Source organism: Mercenaria mercenaria, chromosome 13 (assembly GCF_021730395.1).
Source record: "Mercenaria mercenaria strain notata chromosome 13, MADL_Memer_1, whole genome shotgun sequence".
Taxonomy (NCBI): Eukaryota; Metazoa; Mollusca; class Bivalvia; order Venerida; family Veneridae; genus Mercenaria; species Mercenaria mercenaria.
In genome coordinates, this window is record NC_069373.1 from 64,009,788 (window position 1) to 64,033,273 (window position 23,486).

General features: G+C 37.8%; 1 protein-coding gene across 1 annotated transcript in view; it reads right to left on the bottom strand.

The window, feature by feature from the left end:
* Positions 1–23,486, bottom strand: part of LOC128547776 (uncharacterized) — a 143,623-nt gene that overhangs the window by 28,418 nt on the left and 91,719 nt on the right. The window contains exons 100-116 of the mRNA XM_053520948.1: positions 23,023–23,245; positions 22,442–22,589; positions 21,703–21,939; positions 21,019–21,139; positions 20,393–20,572; positions 19,416–19,556; positions 12,664–18,885; positions 11,440–11,576; positions 10,920–11,097; positions 10,232–10,509; positions 8,027–9,596; positions 7,046–7,357; positions 6,289–6,732; positions 5,006–5,147; positions 3,396–4,102; positions 3,078–3,199; positions 816–960 (exon numbers count right to left, since the gene is read on the bottom strand). Of these exons, the coding sequence (XP_053376923.1) occupies positions 816–960; positions 3,078–3,199; positions 3,396–4,102; positions 5,006–5,147; positions 6,289–6,732; positions 7,046–7,357; positions 8,027–9,596; positions 10,232–10,509; positions 10,920–11,097; positions 11,440–11,576; positions 12,664–18,885; positions 19,416–19,556; positions 20,393–20,572; positions 21,019–21,139; positions 21,703–21,939; positions 22,442–22,589; positions 23,023–23,245 (11,307 nt within the window). The remainder of the gene's footprint in view (positions 1–815; positions 961–3,077; positions 3,200–3,395; positions 4,103–5,005; positions 5,148–6,288; positions 6,733–7,045; positions 7,358–8,026; positions 9,597–10,231; positions 10,510–10,919; positions 11,098–11,439; positions 11,577–12,663; positions 18,886–19,415; positions 19,557–20,392; positions 20,573–21,018; positions 21,140–21,702; positions 21,940–22,441; positions 22,590–23,022; positions 23,246–23,486) is intronic.

Genomic DNA, 23,486 nt, shown 5'->3' on the forward strand with positions numbered 1-23,486 from the left:
ACTAAACCATACTTTTCACTGACAAATACCACCATATTTTTGGCCTCCTCCTCCCCTACAGCCATCCAATCCACCCTTTTATATTTATTTTGTTTCAGGTATGGGTTGCAAAGCCTTTCAGTCTTAAAAATTCCAAAGTTAACATAAAAAAATGAAATCGATTCAAACACATTTAAATTATTAAATATGTTTATACACAACTACACCGAAATGTGTTTGGAAATACTTATAAATACTGCTTGAAGACTGCCATAACCACTGAAAATTTTAAACATCGACCCAGAATTTCATTTTCCCGTGACTTTTCTTAAATTTCATTTTTCACCAATCATTATCAAGATTTCCCTGACAATTCACTGACCTTGAAAAAAATTCAATTTTCCCTGACTTTTCAAGGTAAGTGGCAACCCTGATAATGGAACAAATTCAATAATGCATTTTTAATGAAAGGGAAATTCAATGACACCCATTTTGTTAAGCTGTTCGTGTCACATCTAATACAGTCTGAAACTAACTGTCTGATAATTCTTTCAATTTGTTTCTATATTCATACCAAATAAACATAAAATAGACCTGCAAGAATTTCCGAAGACTTGGGCCACTGCAGGAGCTTACCTATGGCAAAATTCTGAAATCGCTTTTAGATGTATTTTGTATTTTTAACAAAGAAAACTAGATTATAAACTCGTTATGAATGTTAGTTATATCATTTCCCCCGGAAGAAGCTTTGAGCAGCTTCGTGCAAGCAAATACTCCTATTATATATCAGCAATGACAGATATACTCACTAGGTTGCCTGAAGCAGTCACATGTACCGTTGTCACAGATACCATTATCAGAACATTCGAGCTGGCATCTATCACCATTGTAACAATCAAAACAGACACATTCTCCACCCAGGTTGTTCATGACAACAGTTCCATTCTCGCACTTCTTGTCACAGTCAAGTCCAAACCAACCCTATAAGGCAGGGGATAAATAGAACAACTCTTTATTTCTTTGTGAAAAATGCCAACAAAGAAATGCAGGTGGTTAAAAATATAACACATGTTTACAATCTTAGCAATAAGAACTTGTATCCATATCTGAAGAGAAATACAAATTGTATGCGCATGGATGGAGTGACATGGTGTTAAGTATATTTACTGAAAGTTAAACACTTGTAAAATTGAATAATTTGAAAAATCCGTAAGTATTTTTTGAACAATTTCTTTGCTTGTATTTATACTTAGCAAACAACATAACCTTCTCATATTATATGTTCACCGGTAGCTGAATGGGTAACAGACAGATCAAACTAAACGTAGAACCAACAACAGCACCACCCAAACAAGTAAAAAGATTCTCATATCCTAACCCAAATAAAGGTTGCACAAACAATAAAAATGCACAAACAATAACAAGTTAGCACAATAACCTTAAACTAGAGCTATCACTAAAGGTGATGAATGTACCCCCCGCATGCACTGACACAGTACATTGCAATTTGACGCACACAAGATTGCATAATTATGTGGACTGTATGTATATAGACTGTATGTATACAATATAGTAACAAAAAACAAAGTCCCATAACTATGCAGAATATTTATCTAAAAGAATGTAACATGCAGCATGCACAACTAGGGTTGGTACTGATCACTTGTGTGAAGTTTCATTAAATTGTGTGTAAGGGTTTGGTAGATTAGGCACGCACAAGATTGCATATGCAGACTGTATGTACATAGTATGTTAACAAGAAACAAAGTCCCATATCTCTGCAATTGTTGTCGCTGAAAGAACCTAACATGCCCCATGCACAACTACTGTTGTTACTGATCACTTGTGTGAAGTTTCATTTAATTGTGTCAAGGGGATGAGGAGAGATGGTGCGCACAAGATTGTGTCTATGTATATAGTATAGTAACAAAAAAACGAAGTCCCATAACTCTGCAAATTTTTTTCTGAAAGAACCTAACATGCCCTATGCACAACTACTGTTGTTACTGATCACTTGTGTGAAGTTTCATTAAATTGTGTCAAGGGGATGAGGAGAGATGGTGCGCACAAGATTGTGTCTATGTATATAGTATAGTAACAAAAAAAACAAAGTCCCATAACTCTGCAATTTTTTTTTCTAAAAGAACCTAACATGCCCCATGCACAACTACAGTTGGTACTGATCACTTGTGTGAAGTTTCATTAAATTGTGTCAAGGGGATGAGGAGAGATGGTGCGCACAAGATTGTGTCTATGTATATAGTATAATAACAAAAAAACAAAGTCCCATAACTCTGCAAATTTTTTTTTCTAAAAGAACCTAACATGCCCCATGCACAACTACTGTTGGTACTGATCACTTGTGTGAAGTTTCATTGAATTCTGTCAAGGGGATAAGGAGAGATGGTGCGCACAAGATTGCGTGTACGGACAGACGGCCAGACGGACAGACAGACAACCTGAAACCAGTATACCCCCCCCCCCCCCCCTTACAACTTTGTTGTCGGGGGGTACAATAAAGGATGCATAAATAATAACCAGGCCCCGTGTTCACAAAACATTTATTGGTCTCAGCTGAGTTCGAGTTTGAAATTTTGATATCAGTTTTATGAAAACTTCAAGGTTAAATTCCAACTGAGACTGACCATCAATACTGAATAGTCACTTCAAAATGGTTAGTAACTTAAAATTAAGTTTAAACCATGCTATTTAGATACAAATGACAAATAAAGTTTCATTATCAAACTCAGCTGAGTCTGAAAATGTTTTGTGAACACGGGGCCAGGTAACACAATAATCTAAATAAAGGTTGCAAAAACAAAACAAGGTATCACAACAACCTAACTAAAGGTTGCAAAAAAATAACAAATAACGCAATAACCTAAATAAACATTGCACAAACCATAATTAGGTAGCCCCATAACCCAAATAAAAGTTGCACAAATGATAACAAGATATCACAAAAAAACTAAATAAAGGTTGCAGAAACAAACCAATGTAACACAATAACCTAAATAGTTTGCAGACAATACAAATTTATATAATCTTCACTGAATTATACAAAATACAGGCATACATTGATAATGCTATTCACATACCTCTGCTATATTACAGACACACTCTGGTACCCCTGATGAACCGTCACATAATCCTCGGCTCTCATTGGCATAGCACGCACCATATCCACAGTCTGGTTTAGCACAGTCATCACCTGTCCAACCTTAAAAACAAAATTATTTAATTTAATTAATTAATTTAATATTTTGTATTAGTTACTTCTTTTTAACAAGAAAAAATGAAGTTATCAACATATGAAAAAAGAGTTTTGCTAAAACATCATTTTTAAAATTGTAAGAACAGTACTATATAAATGCAAGGATGAAACTTCTTTAGTTGTAAAGGGAAAAGCTTCTTACCTGGTAAACATATACACATGTGCAAGGCTGAGTTACATACACCATGGCCTGTGCAGTCTGAACCATTGCCAGGACATCCTGGGACCTCACATTTAGAACCTCGCCAGCCTACAGTGCAATTACATGATCCATTGACACATTGTCCATGGCCGTCACATTCGACATCACAACCCTTGCCTGTGTAACAGCTGTCACATTCACAGAAACCACTGTTCATTGGGCTCTGAACTCCATGGACAGCATCGCAAATATCTTCACAGGCTTCTCCCATCCAGCCAGGGTTACAATCTTTACATTTAGGTGAGGTGAGTGTATCATCACATATGCCTTCACTGTTGCAGTCTGGTGAACCAGGACAGTCTGGGACATCACAACCATTTAATAACGGGTCAACATATCCTGCACCGTTAGCCTGACCAGTCCATCCACTGTAACATGTACATTCATGAGTAGCTGCATTACAGTCACCATTTCCGCTACAATCTGTCATGTTACCGGGGCAACTTGGTATATCACAGACACGTCCACGCCATCCAATATCACAGACACATGCACTGTTGACAATTGTACCATGGTACGAGCATTCTACATCACAGTTAATGCCCACCCATCCAGGATCACACTCGCAATTCTGACTTCCAACAGGATTCATTTGTCCATTGACACAGGGTTCCTCACATGCTTCACCAAACCAACCATTGTAGCACCTATATTACATACAACACATTATAGTATCTGAATGACAAACAAACTGTTATAGCTCGTAAATAACAAACCAACTGTATCAGCATCTAAGTGACACAAACTGTTGCAACACGTAAATGACAAACAAACTGTTACAGCACCAAAATGACAAACCATAACAACACCTAAATGATAAACAAACCGTTACAGCATCTAAATGACAAACAAACTGTTACAGCATGTAAATGGCAAACTGTTATAGCACCTAAATGATAAACAAACTGTTATAAATGAGAAACAAACTGTTGTAGCACCTAAATGACAAACCAACTGCTACAGCACCTTAATATCAAATACTTTTTACAAACTTTAATTTTATGGAACTCATGCTCTTTTTTGTTTTTGTTTGTTATCAAATATCTAGACAACCTGGCCCCGTGTTCACAAAACATTTTCAGACTCAGCTGAGTTTGATAATGAAACTTTATTTGTCATTTGTATCTAAATAGCATGGTTTAAACTTAATTTTAAGTTACTAACCATTTTGAAGTGACTATTCAGTATTGATGGTCAGTCTCAGTTGGAATTTAACCTTGAAGTTTTCATAAAACTGATATCAAAATTTCAAACTCGAACTCAGCTGAGACCAATAAATGTTTTGTGAACACGGGGCCTGTTCAACAAAAAAAGAAAACATGTCTATAAACATAAACATTTGTACCAAATGAACAAACAAACATATCATTTGTTTAAAACAACAACACTATTGTTATGAAACTTAACACATATTAAATGGACTAAATCTGTTGAGAGTTTCTACATTTCTGTGCTTCCATTGTTAAGTACAGTAAATTAACTTGATCTACAAACACACTGAAGACAGCAAAGCTATCATAAATGGAAGAGTGTTATAAAATAAAACTTACAAGCAAGTTGGTGGGTCATTTGAGTCTATACATGTTCCATTAGTGTTACAGTCTGGATCTCCTGGGCAATCAGCATATTCACAACCTATACCTTGCCAGCCCTTGTTGCATGTGCAAGTTGCTGTTGTACTATCACAACCACCTTAAATACATAAATCTGACGTGTAATACATAATCCAATTTGTCAATCAATTTTATTACATAAAACTGACTTGTATACTTATCAGATAATGAAGTTCTTTAATGACAATAGGTCCCTACTCTAAATATGTACTTTTGATAAAGATAATTATAATATAAGGTATCTTACTAAATCACAAGATACAGTCTTGAAAAGTTGATCAATATCATCAGATACTGCTTTGGTACAGGAAAAGTAAAAATGTCATGAACAGGACCTTTGACCTGTAAGTGTGACAAGGGGCCTTGGCTGTGCACTCTGCATATTACTTTGAGGTTGCTAACAACTGATGCTAGTTTTATGCAAACCATACTAGCAGTTAAGAAGATAGAATAAACACGAATTTAACTATTAGATCTTTGAAAGATATGTGTGACCTTGACTTAGGACTTAATGACCCTGGTCATGTGCTTTGCATGTCTTTCTTGACGAGGCTATATTAGAACACTTGGTCCATTTTTTGATAAAAGTCTCCTAATGGGTTTACACTATATGGAGAAGATGAAAGTTAAGCCATTTGACCATTGATCTGAAAATGTGACCTTGACCTCAGACCTAGTTACCTTGGTTGTGCACTATGCATATCATCTCAATGAGGCAAATAATTGATGTCATTTGTTATGAAAATCTTCCCTGCTGATTAGTTATGGAGTAAAACAAATTAAAGCTATTGGACTATTGGCTTCCAAGTATGACATTGAACTTTGACCTAACGACCTAAGCTGTGTGTTTTACACATCTTATTGATGTGTTTAATACATGACGCTAGTTTTATAAGAATCTTCCCAATACTTTAGAAGGTATGAAGCAAACACAAATTATGGATAAATCGACCAGCGGACATGTATTACCCTCATATAGCCCCATATACTTTGTCTTGGGGAATAATGATAAGTACAATTCATAATACAGTCAAACCTGTATTTGTAGACATCGCTTCGTAGCAAAAATGCGGATCTCCAGAGACAGTCTTGTTCAAAACTGGTCATTTACCTCAGGTTTGACTGTAATTTGCTACAGAAACTGAAATAATAACAGAAGATGTTAGTATGATTAATCATACTTCAAATATCTGGATTTGACAGTAAAGTATTGCCCCTACCTCTACCGCTACAGTCAATCCCGTTTAAGCCTGGACACCCAGGAATGTCACAAACTCTTCCTTTCCAACCGAGAACATATGTACAGTTACACATTCCCGTAATAGAGCTGATGTTTCCATGTTCCGAACATTCCGAGTTACAACCAACACCGGCCCAACCTTCATCACAAACGCAAATACCACTATCCATGGGTGTCTGTGTTCCATGAAGGCAGGGGTCATTACATGCAGGACCCATCCAGTCGGCATCACAAGACAAACACAGTGGTGGGCTGGTAGATTCATCACAAGTTCCACGATTGTAACAATTTGGGTCTCCAGGACAATCTGCTATATGACAGGCAGAACCTTCCCATCCAGCTTCACACATGCACTTTTTAGTTGCAGAGTCACAGTTACCACGGTTACTACATTCCACATCAGTCACTGGGTTTCTCGGACAGCCTGAAATATTTTAAGGCATTTTATAATATATATCATTTATTTCCAAAGTAGCAACGGATGTGAGAAAAAAAACAGAAAAAAAACAACAATTTATTAAATGCTTAAATTGTCCCCAAAATGCAACCATTAAAAACAGAAACTGTGATAAAACTGTTTAATTCGATGGGCATAATATTTCGTGGGGATATAAATTTGTGGATTTAAATCTTTGAACATTATAATGAATGGAAGTGCTACTTGTTAGCTTAACTCAAAACAATGAAATCCATGAAAATTAATTGTCCATTAATATTAATTATTTAACAGTAAGTACCTGGGACTTCACAGTAGGTTCCACTCCATCCAACCAATGGATCACAGAAACAGTCACCAGAACCATTTGGATTACAGATACCATTTCCAGAGCACTCTATATCACAACCTTGACCGTGGTTGCATGTCTGGTCACAAATACACATTGTATGGTTAGAATTTGGTGTTCCATGTAAGCAGACGTCATCACAAGCCGGACCCATCCAGCCTGTCTGACAGTCGGTACAGATTGGAGGATCATACAGCTCATTACAAACACCGCGATCATTGCAGTTTGGTTCTCCAGGACAATCTGGATCTCCACAGTCCGCCCCTTAGAGAGAAAAGATTAAATGAAATAAAAACAGATCAAGCCTCTATTCATAATCTACATCAATAAAATTATATTTGTAGGTAGACAAAAACTTAACTGATAATTATTTATTTTCTAAAACTGGCCAAAAGTTAGACAAAATGCTGTAAAGTACATGATGATAATTATAAGTTATAGGTAATAGCTTATCAGTATGTGGACCTAAACAAAAATGTTAACTTTACATCAACTGTTCAAAAAAGGTAAGCTAAACTGTTATTTGAAGTATGTTTATGTTGTGGGATACAAAAACGTCTCTTTTTGTTGGGATTATCGTAGCACCGACACGTGTTATATGGCGACTTTCCAGCTTTGATGCTGGATGAAGACCCCAGGTGCCCCTACGTGCATTATTTTATCACAAGCGGGCACCTTGGTAGAACCACCGACCTTCCGTAAGCCAGCTGGATGGCTTCCCCACATCAAAAATCCATGCCCAGAGTGAGGCTCGAACCCACATCGGTGAGGGGCAATGATTTGCAGTCAGCGACCTTAACCACTCGGCCACTGAAACCTCTCAAAAACGTCTAAAACAATAATGTAAGAGTAAAGATTAAATATCTGCAATACAAAACCCTACATACAACTAAAAACGCATATTAATCTCAACTTCATACTATAAAACCATACCTTTCCACCCTATGTTACAGAAGCATTCGCTTGTCCCAGAGTTACAGATTCCGTGTCCATTACAGTTTAGATCAGCTCCTGGGCAACCTTTCCTGGTACATTTTTCATCACCCCAGTTAGCATCACACGTACAATTGTTGTTCACTGCATCACAGGTACCATGAGAATTACATTCAGATTCACAGAAAACACCAAGATGACAGTCATCACACACGCACTGGTCGGCGACACAGGCACCAAATCCTCCACACTCTATGGAGCAGTCTGGACCAGAGAAGCAAGGGTCACAGACACAGGCACCGCATGTTGAGCATTCACCGTGACTGCTGCAGTCAATGTCTCTGTGACACTGACTTTCACAGTGGGTTCCCACAAATCCAGTGTTACATTCACATTGTCCTTGGTCATTGCAGACACCATTTCCATCACAAGTTATATCATTATCGCAGTAAAACTGACAGTCTGCTCCAACAAAAGATTTGTAACATTCACACAGAAGTGTAGAAGAGTTCCATACTCCGTGTCCACTGCATGCATCACCATGACTTTCTTGAAGAGAACCAGTGCTACCGCTTTGGTATGATCCAGAGCCTCCTGCAACAGAGCGTCTGTGTTGGATAACTTTGCTGGTGTATTCTGTGCCATATGACCTAATTCTTCCACCTCCGCCACCACCACCTCTATGTCCATTACAACAGGGATTGTAGCAACCACCATCAGTTCCAGCAGATCCTCCAGATGCATACAGGTAACCCCAACCGGAAATAACGTCACCATCCAGCCAAATGGACCCTCCAGCACCTCCTCCGCCACCTCCTGTGCTCGATTCACCATTCATTGTTATCTGACCTTCAACGACTGTAAATGTGTGTACAAGTCTTACAGCTGCGCCACCAGCACCGCCTGTCCCATGAGAACAAACGCCGCCTCCACTGCCGGAAAGGGAAGGTAACACTGAACTGTCGTATGTTCCACCACCGCTACAACTTCCACAGCCGTAGCAATTTCCACCACGGCCCCCGTGACCTCCACCTGACCCACAACTGCTAGAACATCCAGCACCTGTACCAGAATTAGTAACGTATCCTTCACCAGCTCCATCTAGAGTTGACTGTTTCTCAATCTCTAATAAACGGCCCATGAAGTTGCTTGCCTTCATGATGTATCCATGCGACTGACCTTCCATGTGGAAAACATCAGTAAATATAGATATACTTGCATTTGAATCATATCCAGGATCATCAATCTCAAATGTACCATCACTAAGAGCAGTAAAAGTAGTCAAATAATACTTTCCCACATGGCTTACGCCAAGAGAACATTTAGATTGTCCTGTTGAAAGTAACTTAGTGTGCCCTCTTGTGTACCAATGCTCAACTCCAACCATTTTGCCTTCATTTGTAACAGTCTGTTCAGCATAAGTTGTTGTTGGGAAGCTAACCACTCCATAGATGTAGACTGAGGATTGTACATGTGTCTGTTGGTGATCCTGGGCAACATCCATTGTAACACTCGAATCAACTTGAATTTCTCCAGTGCCGTCCCCACCAATGTGTTCAACTGTGCAATCCTGGAGGTATAAAGAAAATAGAAATATAGGAACAAGTTTGATCAATGACTTAAATATAAAACTTTGTTAAAATGTTCTACTATAAAGATAATTAACTTCACCCTGTCATACTTTAAATTTTTAGGACTATCTATCAGTCACTTATAAAATTAAGAAGGAGGAAGTTTTCTTTATTGTTTTATGTTCCAATACATTAAACATTTTGCCTAAATATAGCCATGTTACTCAGTATAGGCAGTAAACAGTATTACAATAGAGAATATACCTACAACTATTTTATTACCCGCTTTGTACCATCTTGACCAATGGTGAAAAGTTATTAGACTTACTAAATAATTTACAAGGCTTTATATAAATCTAAATACAAAAATTCGTAAACAGAAACAACATTTGTGAAATACATTTGTAGAAGCAAGAGCACAACTTGCACGTGCCATTGCCCATCTGTAAGTGCTTGACATATAAAGTTATAGTTCTTGATCTTCTTACTCACCTACTGATGATAAAAATATAGTTTCAAAGCTAGAATATTCAAGAGAAGTGAACCTAACAATCTTAACTAACACCAATTATTAGGCGACAACAATACCTCGTATATTATAAAAAAATCAAATGAACTAAAAATAAGTCTTTACCAAAGATGGATGTACACAGGCTGTTCTCATTGGATGGAAATTATTGATTTCAGAAACATCAACATAGACAGGGTAGCTGGTGCAGCCTGAACCACGCGAGGCATGATCTACCCACAAGTGGGTGACAATGTCCGAGCCTTCAGTGGAATTCACCCACACAGTTCCAGGGGAGCCATGGGAAGCACTGCTGCTTCCTCCAAGAGCAGTCAGTTCTCCGAGGAATCTCAGTTGTTCTGAGAGGTAGACACAGACCCTGCCACCAGAACCACCGCCATTACCTAAATATACAGATGCAAAATGCAGTAAACAAAATTTGGAATTTTAGTGACATAATGCATTTACTGCAACAGGTTTACTACTAATTTCTCACATTTCTGGCTTACAAACGTTTTACTAAAAGGGTTATTTCCATAGTTACAATATACTTTTCCAACATCTTTCTATCCAAAATGTAGGAGCGGTACCTTTATTATGAATAATTTTGGATAGAATGTTTCAGGTCTGCGAAAGTGTCAACTAGAATGTTAACACATTAAAAGCCTCAATTTCAACAATCATACCATAATTATCAATAAATCACAAGCTGTTGTGTCAGCCGTTCTGCTAAAACATTGACTGTGTTTCAGTGATATTTCAGATTTTTTAAATGTTTATATCTTTTTCGAGACTACAAATCAGTTTATCTTACCAATTACTGTGGAGCTGTATGTTCCATAAATTCCATTTCCACCATGACTGGTAAGGCTACCACGACCAACGAGGGAAGCTGTGGTTAGTTTGAGAGTACCACCACTACCACCTCCACTCTTGTAGCCACCAATACCTGATTCTCCATCAACAGCTATAGTTCCATACACAGTTGTTTTCTACAGATAAAGAGAGTGAGCTAGATTTTATGGCAAATCAACAGATACAAAAGAAGCATTTCCATGGTTTAAGTTGCGCTTACAATAAAAATACCTCCAAATACACTATACAGATAAGAGAACAAATTTCACAGTAAAAATCATACAGATAAAAGACTCCTTAAATAATATAAAGAAATACATGTAATAAAGATTCTCTTACCATATATATATATACGGTAAATAAATTAACAATTACAGTTTAACGATGCTGGGCCAGAAAAAAGCTAATAATAATTATAGTGTTAGATAAATACCAAATCAGGTTAGCTCGGGCTGAAATATCACTAAAAAGAAATCTACCGTTCCAACATCCAGCTGCAAGTAACAACCACCAGCACCACCATTGTCACCACCACCACCACTGCCGAGATGGATATCTGAGCAGTCTGTGGAACCATAGGCTGCACCGCTCACAGCTCCATGATGACTGTTACCGCCTAGTAAAATAAAATTTGAAAATAACATCTTTTTCTATTCAAAATTAAAGGGAAATATGGTTCGGAAGAAACTTTTACGTCCTAGCATGCAGTGTTTGCTTAAAAAACTACATGATGTGTTGATTGAATCAAAATATGCTCTAAATCTCTAACATTTTATATGAAATTTTTACTGTGTGACAAATGCAGGGCCCAGTTTCCTCAACGTTTAAAGATTGACACTTATTTTTGTACTTAAGAAATTTGCCTATAGCAAATTCATATAACTGAAATTTAGCTTAGTAATCAAAAGCTGCAGAATGAAGGTTCTTGCAAAGTTTCCTTCCAATTAATCTATGCATATTTGCTTATTTAACAAGGAAAGAACAAAATGAAAATACAGCATATCAATAAGTTTCAAATGTTGAATAATGTTCCAATAAACAGCAGCTGTCCAACCAGTGTTTTTACAAACATATACTGTTTAACATATGCAAGTACTACCTAAATAACAAAAAAATACGCAAAACCTAAATGACTGTAACCTTAAAATTTAGACCTGCTCGTTAGTTATTTATGGTTTAGATTATTAAAGAGATACTTTTCTTATTAATTTAGATTTGAATACAAGATATAAAAATAGTAAAAGGAATCACTAAATCAATGATGAATTATTTTAAAGCCAAAAATTTATTGAAATAACTTAGTGCAATATCGTAGGATTTTTCTACATGCGAAATATTATCAGAATTTTCATGTGAACGCTCATTGTAAAATATTGTTAAGGTCACCTTTTTACAAATTAGTTCAACAGAAATGGCTTTTCAATTGACTGATCCTTTCAAGTACATTATTGAAAATTTGGATGAAATTAATTTCAGTAGTGTATTCAAACTTGTAGAACTACCTTAGAATTCTGGAATTCATGTACCTCACACACTCTCTCTCTGACCAGTAAAAGAACTTCAAGGTTAATAAAATTCACATTCACAACCAGAATATGTATTACTGTAGGAAGCATACACACTTTTGACTAATAGGTTAAGTTCCTCAAATTAAATATGTAAACAGTATCATACAAGATTTTCAAAAAAAATGTGGAACATACCTTTGCTGGCTAAAGAGCCTCCACTTGCATCATAAGATGATGCAGTTCCTGCTCCTGGTCCAGTTGCCTTCTCGTGACCTTGCCCTGTGCCATCAATTGTACCGCCATATTCGACATCTAGGTTAGCTGATTCTATGGTAACCTGTTTGGTGTTTACTGCAAAGGTTCCACCATTAAGTACAGTCAACTGACCAGATTTGATGGTTGGGTGGAGAGGGTTCATGTCTGTCGTAAACAAACCAAGGTTATTGACAGAAATTGTTGGAACATCAAACACACCTGGATTTGGGCTTTGCAAAGTTCCCATACTGATACTAGCAACTGTAAGTGTACTTGCAACATTGTCTATAACAAACTCAGCATCACGTTCAATGACCAGTTCTTCAACACCTATCATCATTCCACCAAGGATTGTTTTCTCAGTTCGCATTACAACTGTAGATGGCAGGATGATTTCTCCATTAGGATCCACATGAAAACCACAAGGTGTGTCAAGATATGTATGAGTGGCTGCTACAAAGTGAATCATTAGCTGCTGATCACTTTGTACTCTCACCATACCCTGTTTATTACCCGTTAACTCATGGACAATCACCTGGACAACACTTACAGTGCTAGGATGGTAGAAATGAACATAACTGTAACCTTCAACCTGAATCTCTTCAAATTCATAGTAAAAACTGTTTGCTTCCATTACAACTGCTGGGTTTGTTGTTCCTCTGTCACCATTTTCAACTGTCAGTTTTCTGTGTTCTGGTTCTATCATAGTTTTGTTCAGTCTGGGGTTGTATTTAAGCTCTCTGTAAGCCGGGCTCCTGTTCGATTCAAATTTGTAGATGGTTCCTGGACCACCAGCATTCTGGGCCACATTACCCAGTCCACCATGCGAAAGATATTGGCCAGCAAATAGGTTGAAGCTTTCAATATGGGCAGCAATTCTTCCGCCACTTCCACCATATCCGGTTCCACTACCATCTCCACCAGAAACATCAAGAGTTCCAAGACCAGACATGTTGAAAGCTTTAATAAAGATTGTCCCACCGCTACCACCGCCTCCATTTCCAGATGCACCTGCTCCATAGGCATCAACAATTCCATCAATGTGGAGAGATTTACCAATTGTGAAATTCAAAAATCCTCCACCTGCACCACCAGTACTTCCACCACCACCACTACCAAGATGGTAAGGATCAAATACTGAACCATAGGCATCAGAGTCAGTTGCACCGCCTCCAACACCACCATAGCTACCACCATTGTTTCCTGTCCCATTACCTGGTCCGTTTTGAGCTTCATATCCACGACCTTCAAGACTTAATGTACCAGTGGACTCAATATCTAGATCACCAGCTTCAATATAACCATGGTTCATCAATATCAATCCTCCATATTTCAATTCCAAGAAAGCTGCACTGATAGTAAAATCATTACTTATTTTCCTGAACTCCATGATTCCATCTTGCCTGACATTGATTGTAGGAAGGTCAAAGTTACCTTTATCAGATATTTTTACTTTCTGCTCATTTTCAAGTTGTGCTGTTTGTGCTGTGCTGGATACACTCAATGAACACCCATCTTCAACATAAAGATGGTGAACACCAGTAATCATACCATCTTGAGTTGTATTTATACCTTGTAAATGAACTTCAGTAGGGAAAACAACTTCCGCTCCATCATCTATAATGTAACTAACTGGTGCTTCAGTCACATTTGATTCCGATTCAACATATTCCACAAAAATTGTTTGGTTTGACCTCACATGGACTTGTCCTGTTCTATCTCCCAAGAATCTGTGTATAACAACTTCAACTTGGGAATCAGTGGGGTGGTAAAATAGCACCCTGGTGTATCCATCTACTTGAGTTTCATTGAACTCGTACAATTTTGTTTCATTTTCCATGATCATAGTTGCTACAGGAGATGCTACTCCATTATTGTCCATATGTATATATCTGTGATCCACTTCAAAGTAAGCGACACTGGAACCTGGCATATATTTCAAGATTCTGTATTCTAGTGGTCTGTTATTGTTCTTAACGAAAGTGGTACCAGCTGCAGCAGCATGACTGGCATATGTTGCATTGGTTTCACTGATTCCACCTTGATTTTCAAAGGTTCCACCAAATGTGTACCTCAATTCACAGTGTATAGCTGCTCTACCACCAGCACCACCACCTCCAGTTCCTGTTCCATTACCACCAGCTGTATCAATTACGCCATGTCCAGTAAAATTCATGGATTCAATGAGCAGAGAACCACCACTACCACCGCCAGCATCTGTTCCTTCTCCATTTGTTCCTTGAATAGCTAAAAGACCATGCAACTCAAAATAATGACTTGTGACCCAATGTAAAACACCACCACCACTTCCACCAACCCCACCGCCATTACCACCACCGCTGCCTGGCTCTCTTGGAGAAAAGATACTGCCATATGGTACTGGTGCTGCTGAAGGATCAGATCCGCCACCAAATCCTCCGTGGCCAGCACCATAACCAACTCCACTACTGTTAGTATGTCCTGCACCTGGTCCAGTTTCTGCTTCATAACCATGTCCATTTAGATGGAAGATACCTTCACTTTCAATCCAAGAGTAGGTACTGTTAATCTTCGCTTTGTTCATGTATAAGTTACCTTGATATTTCACTTTGATTTCACTTGTCTCGACTAGAAGCTCATTTGTAACATCAAGGAATCCAGCAGTACCGCCTTTCTTCATATGAAGCTGATCCCAAATAAAGTGACCTGGAATTGTTTCCCTGAAATACTGGCCATTCTCAAGCAAAGACGTATTACCTGTGCTTTTAAATTCAGCCCAGGCTTTATCTTCGATATACAAGTTGTGAACACCAGTCATTAAGCCTGCAAATGTGCTATTTGTTCCATGAATGTGTACTTCAGATGGGAAAATAACTTCAGCCCCATCATCAATAATGTAACTCACAGGAGCTTCAGTTTTGTTGGATACAGATTCAATATATTCCACCCAGACTCTCTGTTTTTCTCTAATATGGAGCTGTCCAGTTTTATCCCCGATAAACTTGTGAGCAATCAGCTGAACAAGATTAACACCAGCTGGATGATATATCCATGTGTATGTTGAACCTGTTATTTCCATTTCATCAAATTCATACAGTTCTCTTGGAGGATCCTGAATCAAAGTAGGTGCAGGACTGTATTTCAGTCTATTATCAGAGTGAATCATGTGATGGTCAACATCAAGGAACGTTATATTGTGGACTGGATCATATTTCGTCAGTCTGTATTCAATTGGTCTCAGATTTTCTTCTTTGAAAGTAGTACCTGAGGCACCAGCATGCATGCCAATATTAGCAACTGTTCCATCTCCACCATAGTTGTGATATTCTCCACCGTAGGAATACCTGAATCTACAGTTGACTGAGACTCTTCCACCAGAGCCACCACCACCAGTACCAATACCATTGCCACCATTGACAGCCATGATTCCGTGCCCAGTGATATTTGTAGTGTACATTAGAATACTTCCTCCACTGCCACCGCCTGCATTGCCACCAGCACCATCAGTTCCAGCAAGTGTCAGAAATCCGTTTATTTCAATTAGGTCACCAACATTCCATTCTAAATATCCTCCACCACTTCCTCCAACACCACCGCCATTACCACCACCACTTCCCGCTTCCAGCGGCTCATATATAGAGTTATAAGGAATGCCTCCATAATTTGGACCTGGGCCTCCACCATAACCCCCATGACCAGCTCCTACCCCTGTTGTTCCATTGATAGTAAAACCAGCACCCGGGCCATCTTCTGGCCCATAACCAACACCATCCATGTTAAGTTCACCCTGGCTTTCAATATGGGCATAACCTGAATCAATCTGTACAAAGTTCATAAGGAGAAGAGCCTGATATTTAACATACATTTCTGCAACAGTTATTATGCATTCTCCAGTTATATCTCTGAACTCTGCTTGAGCACCTGCCATAATGCGGAGAATTGCAAATGAGAAGTTTCCTGGTGTGGTCATAATGGTGTACTGCCTGTTTTCCATCAGAGCTGTTTTAGCTGTGGACATAAATATGCTTGAGCCTCCACGAACCATCATCTCCTCAACACCAGTAATTATTCCAGCCATAACAGTTCTTGCACCTAGAAGGTTGGTGGTAGTGGGCATGAAAACTTCTGCTCCATCATCAATTCTAAAGCTACAGGGAGCAATGGTCTCATTAGAAATAGATTCAACAACTTCCACATACAGTCTCTGTCTATCCCTTACCCTGACTACTCCAGTCATATCACCATGGAAAAGATGAATCTTTACTTCAACTGCCCATCCTGACCCACCTAAAGTGCCAGTCGGATATTCAATTAGTAGGTTAGAGTGACCCTCCAACATTGCCTCATCAAATTCATATTCTGTATCTGCTTCTTCAAATAACATTGTATAAAGCCATGGTTCTTTGTGACCAACATACAAATGACTATCAATATCATCATTGTTTATTTCAATTCTTCTGTGTTGCGCTATCGTGACATTTTGACCAGTTGTATTATCATACTTTATCTCTGCATACTGTGGTCCTCTGGCATTTTCCTGGAGATACACAGTTCCAGCAGCTCCTGATGGTGTGCTTCCAGTTCCAAGCCCCCCAATGACATTCAATCGACCAATGTAACGATTTGAAAAGTTGATGTGTACAGCAATTCTGCCTCCAGAACCACCACCACCATTACCACTTCCTGCACCACCATGGCAATCAATGTGACCAAATCCTGTGAAATTCATAGTTTCTATAAACAAACCACCACCACTGCCGCCACCAGAATTTCCACGCTGACCAGCTTCTCCTTCAAGAGTAACTTCTCCATCAATCCAAAGAGTCTCTCCGACTTTCCACTGGAGATAACCGCCACCTCTACCACCAACACCATCGCCGTTTCCTCCACCACTACCGGGATGTACTGGTTTGTAGACTGAATCATGAGGGGTTCCACCAACATTTGGTTCAGGCGCGCCACCGTGACCACCATGAGCCCCACCATATCCATAGGTGCCATTTGTAGACCCTGCTCCAGGTCCAGTTTGTGCATCGTGACCCATATAGTCAATGTTTAATATACCAAGACTTTCAACAACTGCATTTCCTGAAAATATGGATCCCTTGTTCATCCACATTAGACCTTCATATTTTATACTCAACTTTGTAAGATCTAATACAAGATCTGAACCAGGTTTCTCTGTAAATGTTGCTTCTGAGCCTCTTTGTATAGTCAGGTGACTCAGAGTTATGTTACCTGGTTGGGTAAGATGAACATAGTTTCCAGCTTCAATAAGGGCAGTTTGGGCGGTCGAGGTAAAAACACAATTGGCACCCTCTGCTATTGTCAAATTCTGTACCATTGTTAAAAGTCCACTCATGTCTGACCTAGTTCCAAGAATTATTGTTGTAGATGGAAGAATAATCTCTGCACCATCATCAATTTTATAACTCACAGGAGCTACTGTATAGCCACTTGTTGACTCCACATACTCTGCATAGACTTTCTGCGAGCCTGTTAAGTGCATCATACCAGTCCTATCCCCATCAAACTTGTGGACCGTGAGTTCAGAGTCTGATCCTTCAATCCACAAAACTGCATGATTGTTTGCCTCAACTTCATCAAATTCAAAGGAATAAGGAGTTGTTCCATTGTCATTCATTACCATGGTACCCAGCACATGATTTCTATCATCATTGTCAAGAAGAAGCTTGGTATACCCATCTACATATGTTTTCGTACCATTGACTATGATAACTACCTTCTTGTCTAGACCAATGGAATTGGAGTCTGTGGTATAAATAGTACCACCAGCACCATTTTTGGTATCATCAGAAGTTGGCACATTAGATCCTGCATATCCACCGTAAGCTTTTGTGTCACCAGTGTATTCCTTGAACCACTGTACATGTATCGCAATTCTTCCACCAGCTCCACCATAACCATAACCAAAACCATCACCTCCAGTTGCTTCAATAAGACCATGTCCAGAAAAGTTCTGAGTATTAATGTAAACACTGCCAGCACTGCCACCACCACTGTCTGTACCGTTTGCGCTTCCACCAAGTGTTTCAAGGTTACCATCAAGGTGAAGACTACGCGATACTTCTACGTCGATCCTTCCACCACCCATGCCAGGATCAGACCCACCACCTTTACTTCCGGTGTGATGAGGCGTAATGTATGAGCCATATGGACTACCTGTAAATTGAATATACTTTAATGATATCTGCTTATTACTGAACAACCCTAAAACAGAACTAACAGAATGGTGATCAGTCTTTTCAAAATATCTTAACAATTTTCAATTGTGGTATATGCATTGCAATTAAGGACAATTAAGAACTAGTATATTAACATCAAAGATTTACTATGTCTGAGGAATCGGTAAGAATGCTTGCAACATGAGATAAAGTAGTCAAATGTACTCATGTCTACAGTTCATGATAAAGTATTAAAGAACAGTTAGAAAATATCACAAGGAATATAAGGATAAATTAACAGTCCAGCTTGAGCAATACCGTACATACAGCTGTTAAATGTGAAGCATAACAAGAAATTGTAACAGTTTATGACTGCCAATACCCATGCTAGCAAAAGGAAATATCTTCTCAAACGCCTAACATTTCATTCAAATACATTCATAAATAACTATGCTTTAACAAACATGTCATCTTTTACAGTGGATGATTAAACATAAAACAAATCACCGAAGTAGAGACTAAATTTACCAGAGTTATAGTTGTCTTTATCAGCAGCTCCACCATAACCGCCATGTCCACCTCCAGTACCAACAGTGATGTTAGCAGATCCTGTATCCACGGTAACTGTACTACCTAGACCTTCAGGTTCATCTCCAATACCACCACGACCTGAACATATACACAATATTAACTTGAAACTAGGCTTAAATGTTAGCTATATAAACATACTGTTCCTTTGAAACAAAATACCAAGAAACAATTCTTAATTTGGTAAAAACACAAGGAGCTGTATTAATATTAGACTCTATAGACTTGTTTTACATATCCTTGGACAAGAAACCTATGTCCATGTTATTGTTTATTGCTATACAAAACTGTTTGACTTTGTGTATAATTTATAATGAAAATAAATATTATTCAAACTAATCTGGTAAATGATAACTGTAAACAAAAAGTGACATAGAACTTTTAACTTTTCTCATCAATGATGGAAGGATATTTAGTTGGAACTATGAGGTGCAGATTTTAAACCTATGTTAGAACCTTTCTTTGATCCCTAAAGGTAAAACAAACAAATGTTTTGCAATGGAGAAATAACATCCATTCATTTTAGTTTCTATTAATATGCAGCAAGAGTACTAGTATTTCTTCTATTAGCTTGCATATAATGTTTCTGAGATGACGCAATTCCGACAATCTACAGATTCAACAACAGTAGAATAAATCACAGTGCCAGAACCTCCTAGCGATCCTTTCCTTTGCAACATGTCACATACCATACAAACAAAACAAGACTATTGCCAAGCAATACCAAGTTTCTAAAAAATATCTAGTAATCGCAGAGTACCACTTTGTGTGACTGACTGGGGTTGGGGGAGTTAACCATAAGTCCCCTCTGGTGAACAAAAAGCTCAGTAAAATGTTATTCAAAGAATACAAATGCTCAAAGTAAACTAGCATGTTTTCAAGTATGCAAATATGTAAAAGTAACCTATGAATTTTACCTGTGACATCAAAAGAAGCTTCTCCTTCCAGGTGGATATCTCCACTGATCACAGTAATCCTGTTGGCTGTGATTTTAGAGTTATATCTCATATGTATATCTGAGGCCTCGAAGTTGAAATGTTTATCATGGTCTATCACAGATTCTGCCTGCATGGCCAGTCGACCAATACCAAGGGTTCCTGTAACATATATAAAAAAAAGTACATTAATTTACTAAAAAAATATTTTTCACATGAATTATTATAGCAAGTTGAACACATACGGTTTGGGGAAATTATAGTTTTAAATACTAGTGCATTATTTGACAGGTACAGTCAAATTTTATAGAACTATACATTTAAATACGTAAACACCTGTTATATGTTACCTACACTGAGATGTTTATGTCAACCTTTAGCCTGCTAAATTTCTACAATAGACTGGTCCATCTTGCAATCTGGACTGTACCATTCATTATTCCAAGAGGTGCACACTGAAAATTTACTGGTTTATTAACGAACAGTGTAGACCATGATCAGCCTGCATGAACGTGCTTTGCACTGGTCGCCAAGGCAAAATCACTTGCCGTCAGCAGGCTAAAGATTAAATTTCAGAATATATTTCTGATATAATAATTCTCCCTTACCAGCAGGATATGTCTGTATCACGCTGTTAACAATCCTGCTGTTGGTAGCTGTTTCTGAGATAAACACTTCTCTCCCCTCCTCTAAAGTGAGGTTCATTACTCCAATTAGCTGACCATCCAACTGATAAATCAAAATACAGTGTTACACAATATGTACAGTATTTATCTATTCATTTACATGCAAGAGCTTATTAAGTTTCATGAACTAAATACCAGGATTAAGTCTTTGAAAGATCTTAAAAAATGTAATGAAAGTCATTAATTTAATTAATAACAAGGTTAAAGAAAATTGGCATGATTAACACCATTCTTGTCCAGTCAACATTTCACTAAGTATACAAATTATTTGAAACACAAACGGCGTTTTTTCTGTTATGCCTATACAACATTATAGTTCTATTTGCATGTAATTTTAATGTCACTTAAAATGTCAGTAGTACTGTAACAGCTGGGTAATTGTTTTCAAGCAAATGAGATTACCTGATTGACATGTTTTTGATATGATGGTACTCATGTGATAAAACTGTCAATTAACATCAATTTTCACTAAGCCAACGTTACGGATAATAGAAGATCTGAATTGTGCAAAGAGCATTTCCCTTATTTTCAAAATTTAAAATCAATAAATTCTCAAATACTGCAAAACAATAAATAGTAAAACTTGTTATAGAAGCCTATGAATACCTGTACTGCTGGAGTCTGCAAACCAATGATCTTGTAATCGGCAGAGAGCCAGATCTGTGATCCAGCGTCAATGTGGAAGTTGGTGGGTGGGGCGGAGCGTAGTACGGAATACTCTGAGTACTCTACAAACACCGTTTGCCCAGACTTCATATGAACGTAGCCAGTCATATCTCCCATCACATAATCCAGATTTATTGAACTTATACTCGAGTTTCCAGGTCCGATCTCAAGCATGGCCTGAAAGTGTAAGTCACATATTTTACAAATACTCTTTACTCTTAAAAGCTATGAGCAATTGAGTTTTTCATTAGAAGACCACAACTATCAATCTTGTCCAATTATTGCTTTCAATTGAAGAAAACTTCTCAATCAAGTTATAGATTAACTGGAAATATTCCCTGCGTATTATACTGAACTAACATTAGCTTGTTTCATTGGGTTAAGTTCTGCTGTTTTACAAATACTTTTGAATTATGAGAATCTCAAAATCAGTAATGTTTATGTCTTGCTAAAGTAGAAACAAACTTTTCCTTTCAAATAAGGAACATCCTTAAAATTAGCTTTCATACACAGTGCATACATATTAAAATGATGATAAACTTTGACACTGTAACCCAGTGTCACAGTCTCAAGGACCATTTCAGATTAAAAATCATTAAGTTATATTCCGTATCAGTTTAGTTTAAGTTTAAAGTTTAACCTCTCAGCTGCCCTGCCTTACTCTGTATCAATCACTTACGTTTTGATTGAGCATGACATGTTCAAAGTCCAGATCACCGCTGTTAGTATTGTAAAGGCCGCTTGCAGCATTTGTCACATGTCGAGGATTGCGTTCATCAATCACTACTGGTTTAGGTACCACAAGGTTTCTACCATCCAGGTACAGTCTAACAAAATAATTTTGTATTGATTAATACTGAACATATCAATATCATCAGTTTCCTACTAATGTAATGTAGCTGATTTCAAATTTCTCAGTATTCTAAATAACTATTTATAAGATCTGTATTATAAGTCAAGGTACACTTTTAAAACGCACATAATTTCTACTCTTATTACCCCAACAAAAAAGTTAAAAAACGTAACTACTCTTTTTTCATATGATAAAAAACTGAGTATTTTAAATAGAATAGTAACTAATGTCTGAAAGAGTTAGTTGAATGAGATTCTAGACTAAGTTTAACCTCTCAATCAAATTAAATATATAATTTCAAGAATAGCTTTTTATTGCTGAGATATCTCTGTATACAAGTTTTAGCGTCAAACTGCATAAGGAATAGAATGAAAATCACACGTTGCACTGTGTGAGAAAGACTTTACCTGCTTTGATAAGTAAAAGCTGCAATCTTGTCTTCAATAAACACTGTACCAGGTCCACCAAGATCCCCATCAGTGGTTCCACCAGAGCCATAGGCAAGGAGAGCACCCTTGTAGTAATTAGAGTCCCAGGTATGAATGGCAATTCTACCACCTGCACCACCTCCAGCTGACTGGTGACCTTGACCTCCAATAGCAGATATAGTACCATGACCCGACATCTGACCTGTGTAATAAAACAAATTATATATCAACTTGCATATCCACAAATTTCTGCTTAATAACGGCTTTTGGTATGAATTCTAGCACTCATTGCTAACTGCTGCATGAATTCCTGTAATTAAATCACTTTTTTCTTGCATTAGTTATTGCATGAATCCATGTAAACAGCTCTATTCTACTGATTATGACTGCTTGCATGAATTCTTGTAACTGTCTCTATTTTGCTGCATTTGACTTCTGGCAGA